Source organism: Urocitellus parryii, chromosome 3, assembly GCF_045843805.1.
Source record: "Urocitellus parryii isolate mUroPar1 chromosome 3, mUroPar1.hap1, whole genome shotgun sequence".
Taxonomy (NCBI): Eukaryota; Metazoa; Chordata; class Mammalia; order Rodentia; family Sciuridae; genus Urocitellus; species Urocitellus parryii.
In genome coordinates, this window is record NC_135533.1 from 121964789 (window position 1) to 121977108 (window position 12320).

At 47.0% G+C, this 12320-nt stretch overlaps 1 protein-coding gene across 8 annotated transcripts in view; it reads left to right on the plus strand.

Annotated features, from left to right (window-relative positions):
• Golga3 (golgin A3) overlaps positions 1–12320 on the plus strand; it is a 45544-nt gene that overhangs the window by 4877 nt on the left and 28347 nt on the right. For 4 of the 8 annotated variants that reach the window (XM_026409647.2, XM_026409648.2, XM_026409649.2 and 1 more), the window contains exons 2-6: positions 452–764; positions 3312–3590; positions 6409–6521; positions 10797–11446; positions 11778–11889. In XM_026409647.2, coding sequence (XP_026265432.2) covers positions 560–764; positions 3312–3590; positions 6409–6521; positions 10797–11446; positions 11778–11889 — 1359 coding nt within the window. In that variant the 5' untranslated portion in view covers positions 452–559. Of the gene's footprint in view, positions 1–451; positions 765–3311; positions 3591–5462; positions 5547–6077; positions 6238–6408; positions 6522–10796; positions 11447–11777; positions 11890–12320 lie in introns of those variants that run through there. The other 4 variants (XM_026409651.2, XM_026409653.2, XM_026409654.2 and 1 more) reach the window with 4 other exon arrangements.

The window sequence follows — 12320 nt, forward strand, 5'->3', positions numbered from 1 at the left end:
TAAATAAACACCAGCATTTCTACAGAATTCTACATATACTTTATACATTTCTGCATATACTTTATCTGTTGATAAGAAAGAATTAATCATAGTATCAGTACACTTCAGAGTTGATAAACAAACTTAGGGTGAAGTTTTGCCCTTAAATTAAGCTTAGGAGGACAGATCAAAAGCCTGAGTTTGTGATCTTGGAAGTTCCCCCAGAACTCTCTTCGGCCAGCCCTGCAGAGACAGGAGGTGCCTTCAGGAAAGAGTTCAGGTGTGACTGAGTTAGCATTTTGTCCTCAAAACCCAGGAATTCTAGGGGCTGAAAAATTGCTTACTGAATGAGTCAGTCTGTACTTGTTGGCAGTACAAATGCAAAGTGGGAGTCAAATGTTAATTTTGTAATTTTTATTTGAAATCTGTCAAATGAATTTTCATAATATATTTTCTTTTTTCTTCCTATCAGGTATCATGATACTGGTTGGTTTGACTTCAAGCCATTTATGAGACTTCAAATCACCCCCAAAATGGGAAACAGAGTGAGGTCTTTCCCAGGAACTCTGGGCTGTTGCTGATGGTAGAAACCGAATGCACCTCAGGGTCACTTGTAGCCCTCAGTGTCAGCTCAGCCTGGGCCGTCCTGAACATGGACAATATGTTGGCCAAGCAGGACGGGCTCCTGGAGGACAATGCCAACAGTGGCACCTCAGCTTGCCCCGAGGCCCTCCTGCAGCCCCTGGACTTGCTGGCACCACCTGACCAGCTGGACAAAGCTCAGTGTAAGTGGCTTACCCCCATGGCTGGTGCTGTGCCTTGACCATAGTGTGGCCAGCTTGTGTTTGGAGAAGGATGCAAACATTTATTCATCCAGAGTGTGTGTAAGTAATCCAACAAGTGTTGTTTTCAGTTGGCATTAACTTTAAATGAAGCACTGTTTGTATTCAACCACCTGGTTGTGCACCTTTTGACCCTAGTGGCTTCTGTGGGTCTTCACTGATATGTTATTGTTCCATACCTGGAATTCTGCTGTTTTGGTTGATTGATCACTGAAGGTCTCTCACTTTTTTTTTCATTTCCTTTCCTCCCTCTCTCCCTTCCCACTCTCCTCTCTCAGGGTTGGCAAACTTCTGAGGAAGGAGGGCACTCTACTCTGAGTCACATCCCCAGCCCTTTTTACTTTTTATTTTGACACAGGTTATTGCTAAGTTGCTTAGGGCCTCACTCAGTTGCTGAGGCTGCTCTCGAACTTGCAATACTCCTGCCTCAGTGTCTTGAGCCACTGGGATTATAGGTGTGCACCACCATGCCTGACTGGTTGCTAAAATTTTAATAGCTAGAATCCAGAAATGGTTGAGCAGAGATCTAAGAATTCTTTTTTTTTTTTTAAGAGAGAGAGAGAGAGAATTTTTTAATATTTATTTTTTAGTTTTCGGCAGACACATCATTTTTGTTTGTATGTGGTGCTGAGGATCGAACCCGGGCTGCATGCATGCCAGGCAAGCGCGCTACCGCTTGAGCCACATCCCCAGCCCAATCTAAGGATTCTTGCATCGCATTTTTACATTAGCTGCTACAGGAGAAGTAAAAGGTGAATTATGTACTTTGTTTCCATGTTCCTTCAGTCAGAGGCTGTTGATGAAGTATGTACCTTTAAAATTCTAGATTTTTACCATGTAAATACATGTAACTTACTAGCAAAAATTGTATTCTAAGATGGTTCCTTCGATTATTGTTCCCTAAGTGCCAGGTGAGGCAGGTAATGGCATTCATACTGAGACAGTGGCTTCTGAGTTGGACAGATGTGGAAACAGCTCTTAGGTCTGCTGCTTATGCAGATTCATGGTACCCATACCACAGGGGCTTGTGAGCATTAGAGGGTGCACAGCATGCCAAGGGGGCTGGAGTGTGGCTTGGTGGTAGAGTGCTTGTCTAGCCTGTGTGAAGCCCTGGGATCCATCCCCACACTTGATGAGCAACCAGTAAATGGTTATGTCTATTTTTGTCTTCATCCTTAATGTTTATCCATAATTTGTCTTGTGTTTGGAAACAATTAAGTCTTAATATTTTTTTATTTTATTTTTTAATAAAGTCTTAGCATTTAATAGACTTGTAATAAAGTCTTAGTATTTATTGGGCCTTTTACTTTTAGACTTTTTAAAAAGTACAGTGTGATGTGTAAAACTTAATTTGTTATCTAAACAGAAAGTTTAGAGACTCACTCATCATAAAGTGGTATTAACCCAAGTAACATGAGTGTGAAATGTGGACCCCAGTGGAACTGGTGTGGGGTGTACAACACACAGTTCTGTGGGGTGTTGGCGGGTCACTGCTTTGCTCCTGTTCTGAGATCCCCATGTGTCCTCTAGAGACAAAGCTGTGAGTGCTGTGTCAGCAGAGACTGACATCTGCAAGTAACAGGCTCTGACTGGCTGACTAGAGCTAGGCATCTCCTGGGTGCATCCTGGTGCATTACTGTGCAGCTCATGGGGCCCAGTAGTGGTTAAGGAGAGGTTGGGGCCTCTGGGCCTCCTTCCTCCTTCTCCTCAGCTGACAACCTCAGGGTAGGCTTTTACCCAACAGGTGGTCATCAAGCATAGAGCATTTCTTTGCAGAATTGCTCCCATCAGCTTATCTACCTCTTTGCCTTAGATTTCTCATTTTTGAGGATAACATGTGCTTTGAATTGACTTTGGAACCAGCCCTTGAAAATGTGAGCAAGGACACTGCCAGTTAGAATAATTCTTAGCTTTATTTCAAGCTTTTGTTTCTTTTCCTATTTTTGAAAATAGATTCTTATGAGATTTCTCATTGTTCTTGCTTAAATGGAAAGGAATTGCCTTAAATTCTGTAGCCATGGGCTGGAGATGTGGCTCAGCGGTAGCGCGCTCGCCTGGCATGCGTGCGGCCCGGGTTCGATCCTCAGCACCACATACCAACAAAGATGTTGTGTCCGCCGAGAACTAAAAAATAAATATTAAAAAAAATTCTCTCTCTCTCTCTCTCCTCTCTCACTCTCTCTTTAAAAAAATAAATAAAAAAAAAATAAAGTATGTTCATGCCAAATTATGCCATTATATAAAAAAAAAAAAAAAAAAAATTCTGTAGCCATGGCGTGAAGGGTGAGGTTACTTACAGGGGAGGCTGTAATGGAAGCCCTTTGTGTGGCTTGCCCTAGGAAGGAGGCATGGGCTGTCTCTTCTCACAGGGCTCAGTTGTAACACATGGAGTTGCTCCTGCTCCTACATAGCTGCCTGTCTGAAATGAGCTGATCTTGCTGCCTATCTGAAATGACCACCATGGTGCTCCAACGTGTTCTCTCTTTTCAGGTACCAGCATTGAGGCTGGCAAAACTTCTGAGGAAGGAGGAAGCCTTGATGGGCCTGGCCAAGGGACCCTCTGTCAGAATGGGCCTGCACCACAGTTCCCAGACCCTCTGCTGCCTCTCACCTCCACGACAAGCCCAGTGGGTCCTGATGCCTCTTCAGGTGTGGCTGGTTTCCATGACAACCTAAGGAAGTCTCAGGGAACTAGTGCTGAGGGCAGTGTTAGAAAAGAAGCTTTGCAATCTCTCAGACTCAGTCTTCCCATGCAAGAAACACAACTGTGTAAGCATCCGCTCCTGCCGGGCCCTTCCCCACCCTCCAGAGCGGGTGCCTGACTGCTCCTTTGTGGGCAGTGTGCCCTGCCCTATGCCATCTTATTACTGGGGGGTGGAGTGGTGTATTTTATGAATAGCTTCATTTTAAAGACTGAAAATACTGGTGGGTATTGGAACTTCTCTGCTATTTGGTATTAGTGGTGTTTCTAGAGTCCCTGTCAGTCAGCCCAACTCTTGTGTCCTTTATCACCCATGTGGCTAACAAGCAGATAGGGGGATCAGTCCTGAGATAGTTCTAATTATACTTGAAAGTATTCTTTTATGCCTTTTTTGTTTGTTTGTTTGTTTGTGTTTGATACTGGTTATGGAACTCAGCCTTGGGCATGGTAAGCAAATGCTCTACCACTGAGCTACAGACCCAGCCCTTTTCATTTTTTATTTTGAGACAGGGTCTCACTACGTTGCCCAAGCTGGCCTGGAACTTGCCGTCCTCCTGCCTCAGTCTCCCGAGCAGCTGGGGACAAGATTGTGGCCACCACACCTAGCTTTTTTGCATTATTTCCATCAGTATTTACTTTCTGATGGTCTCTGGCATTTCAAAGTTGAACAAGTTCTGCACTGGCAACCTTTGAGCCCTAGAAACCTCAAGACCTTTTCCTTAGCTTTGCATTTTGTGTGTACACATACATCAAATTTTACATGATGAGATTGTGTCCTCAGCTCCCTCATTGTCTTGCACCCCAGGCAAGCCATATTTTCACAAGGTTCTTGCGGGCCTCTATAAACATGCTCAGGGCTTGGCTGTTGTGTGTGGTATTGGGAGTGAGTGCTGATCCTGTGTTGCAGTTTTCCCACTGGGCTTTATTACATGGCATGGTTCCCTACCACCTGGAATCTCTTTGCCCCAGCACAACCAGGTCAGCCCCTGGCCCCTACTGCCTGCAGTCTTCCTGTCCATGGCAACAGTCAGCTTCCTGGCACGCGTGTTTTGGGGCCTTGACTCTCTGCTCTGTGGGCCATGCCTATGTTTGGTGCTGTCCCACCTGGTCAGATGCCAGGCACTAGGGACCTGTGTCGACACCTTTTTCCCACATGCCTTCACCATGTGGACACTGTTTTTCTGCTTTTTGTATGTTTGTTTTGAGACAAAGTCTATACAGTGCCCAGTCTGGCCTCAAACTCCTAGGCTCAAGCAATTCCCTCCATGTCAGCCTTCCAGGTAGCTGGGACTGCAGGTGTGCTCTGTCCACATGTGGGTGTGCGTGGTGAGTGATCCGCTTTCCTTGCCACAGTCTGAGCATCTTGCTCTGCTGGCTATCCTGGGCAGTCTTTCTTGTGTGTTGTCTCTTCACACCTTGGCCTTTGTCTTCCCAAGTGTTGTGTTTTTTAACATTTAAGTCAAGCAATGTCATATAAATGCTGCATTCCTGATCCTATAGATTTTGGGCTCTGGTCTCAGGTGCCCACATGGCAGCACCTGCCCAGTCTGTACTACCCTGTTGTGAGGCAGTCTCCCACCGTCACCCTGACCTGAAGCTCTGTCTGGGTAGCTTGTCATTTAGCTCTGGTGTTGTTTAATTTACAGCTGTCCCATTTTGCTGATTGATGGCAACTTCTTGGTGGCCAGGAGCCTTAAGTGTGCCACTCAGATGAACTGGCCATCTGGGCCACACAGCCTTGCAAAATGTACTGGAGATCTGTTCGGTGATCAGATCACTAGCATCAGTGGTCAGCTTCTGGTGACCTTAGCACTGCCTCGGTTTTAGGGATTTTTAAAAAAAATATTGCTTCCTTAGAATCCAACCATGTCTGAAGAGGGTATAAAAAGTTGTTAAAATACTGCATTTATCTACTTTGGTCAACAGCTGGACCGTCTGGTGGAATTCCACCTGCAGGGCTGCGATGTTAAAGAAGACTAAAGCTCAGGCCCAGTCCTGGGGAGAGCAGCCCCAGGTTTGAAGCTGTAATACCTTTGCACTTTTCATTCAACCTTTTAACTACTCAAAGTAGGATGTTTGGGTTTTATTAGTTTGAATTTTGTTTTTGGGTACAAAGTTATTTCCCATTCTGTCCTTGAGCACAACCTCTGGATTGGAGTCTGTCAGGAAGTGAGTTGGCCAGCCCACCTCTGCTGTAGATTCTCCTGGGTCTGCACTGGCAGTGCCCTGGAACCAGACTGCTCAGTCCTTTCTGTCCTTCAGGGAATAGTGCACGGGTCCTGCTGGCTTATTTAATTTTGCAAAGCCCTATAAGATGGCTCGTTTCTGTAGGAAATGAAACAAGCTGTGGATCAGTTGTATCCCCAGGTGTGAGTGCATGGGGGAAAGTGTCCTATGTCATGATCCCATGGTGGCTCCTTGTATTGGTTGTCCCTGAGTATAGCCCCATTGTGACTGCATTTGGGTCATGTTCCACCCACAACATCCCCAGGGGATGAGCGCCTTTAGCAGCTCCAGAGCAGAGTCCTGGCCCACACCAGCAGAGGGTCTTGAACCTGTGCACACCCAGCTCTGGAGCCAGCTTTAATTTCACCCCTTTATGTTACTAGAAGGCATTTGTCTCCTGTCTCTGGTTTTGCCAGGCAGACGCCTGTCTTGAGGAGCAGCAGTGACCAGCTCTTTGGTGTGTCTCCTACAGGATGGACCCTCTCTGTGGTCAGTGGGCCAAAACTTATAGTTTTCTCTCAGTCTAGAAATTAGATGGCTATGCATTTTTTAGGAGCTAAAATATTGGCAATTAAATGCAAAACAGCCACATTCTGGTTGCCAACTTGTTCTCTGAGCCCTGCTCCCTTATGTGCCTCTTAATGGACATTTCCCCTGAAGGCTCCACGATGTCGTCACTGCCACTGGAGGAGGAGGAGCAGGTCCGACTTCAGGCCCAGAAGCAGCTGGAAGAGCAGCTCAGACAATACCGAGTAAAGCGCCAGCAGGAAAGGGTGAGTCTCCTCCTGAGCCAGCTCAGAAAAGCTCTGCACGTAGCTGGGCATGGCAGTGCACGCCTGTCATCCCAGCAACTCTGGAGGCCGAGGCAGGAGGATCGCAAGTTTGAGGCCAGCCTCAGCAATTTAGCAAGGCCATAAGCAACTTAGCAAGACCCTGTCTCAAAAAATAAAAGGGGCTAGGGATGTGGCTCAGTGGCTAAGTGCCCCTGGGTAAATCCCTGGTACAAAAAAAAAAAAAAAAAGCTCTGTGTGTGTCGGGTGTGCACACCTGTTAATCCCAGTGACTCAGGAAACTGAGGCAGGAGAATTGCAAGTTCAAGGCTAGCCTGGGCAACTTGGTGAGACTGTATAAAAATGAAAAACTAAAAAGATCTTTGGATGTGGCTCAGTGTATAGCACTCCTGGGTTTAGTCCCTGGTACCAAAAAAGAAAGAAGGAAAGTAAGCTGGCCCATGCTGTGTGAGGTGAGCTGTCAGTGTTGGCTCCGGCATGCAGATGGGTGGGGCTCTCGTAGCTGCCGCTGTGCATGCATCCCCTTGGGAGACTCCAGCAGGGTCAGGTCAGGCCCATCTGGTCCTGCTGCCTTTGGAAGGAGTGCATTTTATTCCTGCATCTGAAAACCAGAGAAGCTGAGCTTGTACCTTTGCTCTCAGACCTGAGCCACCAGGCTTAGGTCTCCATTTACTTCATGAGTGACAATCCCAGTGAACTCTACTGCTGTACATGGTTGTGCCTTCTGCAGGCCAGGAACAGAGCTTCTGCTAGGATCACCTAAAGCCGTCTCCTAAAGCCCGTCGCTTGGTTCTAGGCAAGGTTCTATGAGAGCTCCATTTTTACTTCTTCCAACTTTTTTGTGGGGTTAAAAATTTTAAAATGAAGTTATTTAAGATTTAAAGTAAACTAAGTTAAAAATTCATTCAGTGAGATTTTGTAAAAACAGTCTCCATCAACTTTCTTCTCCTAGAAGAAAGTTCTGTTATCAAGGTGCTTCTGCTCTGCAGGGCATGGGGGCTCTGCATAGCCAGGCCTGTCTCTAGGGTGCTCTGCCAGGAGCAGTCACAGTGCAGGACAGCGTCAGTGACTGCTACATGCTGGTGTTGTGTTAGTTCCCTGTTGCACATGAGCCAGTGAAGAGGTGACTTTCAGGAGGAGAAACAGACTGAGTTAAGGACCTTGCTGGAAGTCACTCAGCAGTGACGCGGAACTCGTGAGGTGTGCCTCCCCGAGCCTGTATGGAAGTTCCAGACCTGCCCAAATCTTCTGGCATTAATTGATGAATGTGTCAGTAGTAGTGTAACACTCCAAATGTGAAAGTTTAGGACTAGTCCTCATCTTAAAAAATTAGGTATCCAAATAACAACTAAAAAAGTTGCATATAATCATGTAACAGGGGAGTGCTTCCTTAGTCTTGGACCTTGAGACTAGCTCACCATGTCAGGTCTGACATCAAGTCCACACTCCCAATCTCCCACTTGCTCAAGGAGGGCAGATTGGAAGAGGCCATGCTTCCTGCCTCAGCCCCTCTCATTTAGTCGTCCCCACATCCTGGTGTGGGAGCCGGAGTCAGGGTAATGTGGTGCTCTGGGTCAGCCGCCCCACTATCCCCACCGGATCAAGGCCACATGAGCATGGTGCTGTGCTTCCTGCTAGTTCATAGAGTAAGAGGTTCCCTTTGAGACTGAGGTTAGTTCAGAGTGTGAAGTCACAGTAATGGGTCCTCGTGAAGACTCTCGTGAAGACTCCTAGGGTCGTGTCAGGTGGAGTTGAGAGCGCCAAGTGAGCGAGCAGCAAGGGACTGGACCAGGAGTGTAGACTGTGCAGCCTGAGCAGTGCCTCAGGAGTCCTGCCAGGTGTGGTGTGGCCAGGGCACGCTGCCAGGTCTGTAGGACCCGGGCGTGCATGCTCTCATGTACACAGATAGCTGATAGCGACCCTTCCATGTAAAATCTGCCAGCATTTAATCAGTTTCTAGATTTGGACTGTAGTGTTTTATATCTTGGTGTATCTTGGTTGGTAAATCTTTTTTCTGGAGGGGGCCTACTGGGGATTGAACTTGGGCACTCGACCACTGAGCCGCATCCCCAGCCCTATTTTGTCTTTTATTTAGAGACAGGGTCTCACTGAGTTGCTTAGCACCTCACCATTGCTGAGGCTGGCTTTGAACTCTGGATCCTCCTGCCTCCACCTCCCAAGCAACTGGAATTACAGGTGAGAGCCATTGTGCCTGGCTCGGTTGATAATTCCTTGACTATAAAATTATGGTAAAAGGTTTGGTGTATTTGTTGTTTTGATATTTATTGCCCTCCACATAAGCTGAACTAGTTTACGCTCTGGTTTGTGGTGTGTAAAATTTGTCAGTTTTCTTACCCTTGGCAGCTTTGGAAACAAAAGTTGAATGTTGAATTTTTCTCTCCTGGTGGTTCCTAACGCTGTCATCCTGTGTATGGGCTTTCCGTTCTTTTCATGGGTGTCTTTACTGTGTAGCTGCTGTGTATGCCAGGAAATGATCACTTCTTGGTGTATGTTGAAAGGATTTTTCCCTAGCTTCCATGTCTTTTGACTTCTAGCAACTTTTTTTAAGGTTATCTTTGAGTAAGCATGATGATGAAGTTCTTTTTTTTTTATCTATTAAGTTTTTTTTAGTTGTCAGTGTACCTTTATTATATTTACATGTAGTGCTGAGAATTGAACCCAGCGCCTCACACATGCTAGGCAAGTGCTCTACCACTAAGCCCCAACCCCAGCCCAATATATATATATATATAAATTTGACTGAAAAGCCATTTTAAATATTCATTGTCAAAATCTGTCTGTTCTTATTTCTTTTCGGGTCTGTGTCATATTTCTAGAAGCTCTCCCTACTGGGAGAATATAAATACATTTTATATTCCAATGCTTTCTTCTTATACTTTTAAAATGTACTTTTTTGCAGTACTGGGGATCAAACCCATGCCTCAACCATGCTAGACAAGTGCTCTGTCACTGAGGCACATCTCAGCCCAAGAATATGTTCTCAGTATTTGAATCTAATCCATCTGGGGTCTCTGGGCATAGAGGAAGAGGACAGAATTGGGACGCCTCGGGTATAGCCAGTCGGTCACACGCGTCGGCTGCTGCCCTGCACGTCACACCTGTCAGGCTGGTGCTGGGCCTGCACCCTGTCTCACTGGCCTGTCTGTTGCTGTCGGTTCTGTGGCCCCATGGCCCTTGTCCACATCTGTACATTGCCCACCCCTGCCCTTCTTGTTCTTGTCCAGCTGCATCCCAGTATCCCAGGCTCTTCCTGCAGAGTGACAGGGTTGGACGTTTCTCTGTGGGAGGAAGTCAGGTCAACATGGCAGGAACACTTCATGTCTCACTCAGGGCCAATTGAAAGCTGGCAATACAGTAATACTAGAAGTGAAGGGGACATTGACATAGGAGAAGCCCTGCTGGTGTTTGCAGATGTCAGTGACTGTGATGACTTCTTAGAAAACATGAGAGTCAACTGAAAACAATTGTTTGATCATATTTGGGTTTAGAAATTGTCTGTGTGTTAATACAAATATAAAAATCAGCAGTTACTCTGCCATAATCAGTTATAAAACCAGTGGGAAAAATAACAGAAATGATGAAAGAGAATTAAAGAAAAATGATAATGAGAATTAAAGAAAAGTACGATGTATAACACAAATGATAAACATGAATCAGAGGGTTCAGGATCTAGATGAGAACTCCACATGACTTCTGTGTTGAAGGACATGTCAGATGTGAATCCAGGGGATAGCTGTAATTCAACAGGACTTTAGGTGTGTGTTTGGGAGGGTGTTGGGGGTTGAACCCAAGGTGTGTGTCGTAAAAATGTACACAGCCATTTTTAATTGCCCAGGCTGTACTCCTCCTGCCTCAGCCTCCGGAGTTGCTGGGATTATAGGTGTGTGCCACCCTGCCCAGCTAGGACTAATTTTTTCTTAACCTTGAAAATGTTATATGTATTAGGAAGAAGGAAGCACAGTATTGGAGGGAAATCTTATCAAGGAAGCACAGTGGGGAGGAGCCTGCTCGGGAGCGTGTGCCTTTGGCCTCTGGTTGCTCAGACTGGTCATGGAGCACCACCCTGAAGCAGTGCACACCTGAGGACTAGTAGGCTGGCCACACCTGCACAGCAGGTGCTTGGCAGATGCTGGTCATCAGTCAGGGGGATGCCAGTGTGTGCAGGTTTGTGGGTGACAGTTTTAGGATGTTACTTGCTGATTTTAAACATATTTTTGTACTTTTGTTTCCTTTCAGTCTAGTCAACCTGCAACAAAAATGAGACTTTTTAGCACACTGGATCCTGAGCTCATGTTAAACCCTGAACACTTGCCAAGGGCCAGTCCTGTGGCTCTGACCACAGAGTACTCCTTCCTGCGCACGAGTGTCCCTCGGGGGCCCAAGGTGGGCAGCTTAGGGCTGCTAGCACATCCTAAGGAGAAAAAAAGTTCCAAATTAAGCAAAATTCGGTCCCTGGCTGATTATAGGACTGAAGGTTCAGGTGATGCTGGTGGCCCTGGTCCCACTGCTGATTCTGTCGGGGGCTCCCTGAAGCAGAGCAGAAGTAGCACCTCCATTGTTTCTGAGGTCAGTCTGTCTCCTGAGGCTGACAGCCGCCTGGAGAATGCCTCGCTGACTGGGGACAGTGTGTCTGAGGCTGATGGAAATGACAGCGACAGCTCCTCACACAGCAGCCTCTCCGTCCGTGGGACTGGTGGCGTTCCAGGGAGCATGGCAAGCACCCAGGGAGCTGCCTATGTGATCGGTGGCCAGGAGATTGCTGCAGAGGCCCTGGGCCAGTTCCCCTCAATCAAGGATGTGCTCCAGGCGGCAGCAGCTGCGCACCAAGACCAGGGGCAGGAAGTCAGTGGGGAGGCACGGAGCCGCAGAGACAGCGTCTGTAGCAGGTGGGCAGCAGCATGGCCCCTGGCACTGCACTCTGGGGCAGGCCCCATAGTGTTTCCTTTCTAAGGCCACTTCCAGTCTTCACCTGACATTGCATTCACACACAGGTGTGTTGCTCAATGAGCAGTAGAATTGGGTCTCATCAGAGACCCTCTGCAGCCAGGAAGACCTGTGGCTAAGACTGCACGGGTGTCCCTGGAGAGGCCTACAGTGGAGGCCACACAGCCTGAGCTCTGCTCACTGTGGGAGAAGGAAGCAGGGGTGTGGGATTTGGAGAACGTGGGGAAAGGTGAAGGAGAAGTAACCACTGGCCTGTTCTCTGTTGCTCCCCAGCATGTCCATGGACAGCTCACTTACGGAGACACAGGATGAAATGTTGCAGGTTCTTAAAGAGAAAACGAGACTTGAAGGACAGCTGGAGGCTTTATCCCTAGAAGCTACTCAGGTGAGTGATGTCAGGTTGGTGTGTCTTCAGGAGTGGGCCACAGCTCCTTTGTCTCATTTGTCCCCTTGATGTGTTAGCCCTCTTGCTATTTGTGTTAGTCCCTTCCCCCTGCCTCCCTGCATCACCTTTGGGACTTGCCCAGAATGTTTCCTAGATATAGATACCTCACAGTCCATAACAGTTCAATTCTTCAGGCAGTTGGGCTTTTTCTGAAATAGAGAGGTTTTCATCTTCCTTCCTTTTTTTTGCAGTGGGTTCTACTTTGTTCAACATTAATTTTGCTGTATCTGGTTAGCCTTTGCCTGAAGGTGCTTTTCCCTCCCTTAACTTTGAGCCTTCGTTTTTGGTGTATGGGGTGTAGTAGAGAAGAGCTAGGTGATTGTCTTTCTGTCCACAGTTAGAGCAAGTCAGCTTAGTGGAATTCAGCCATG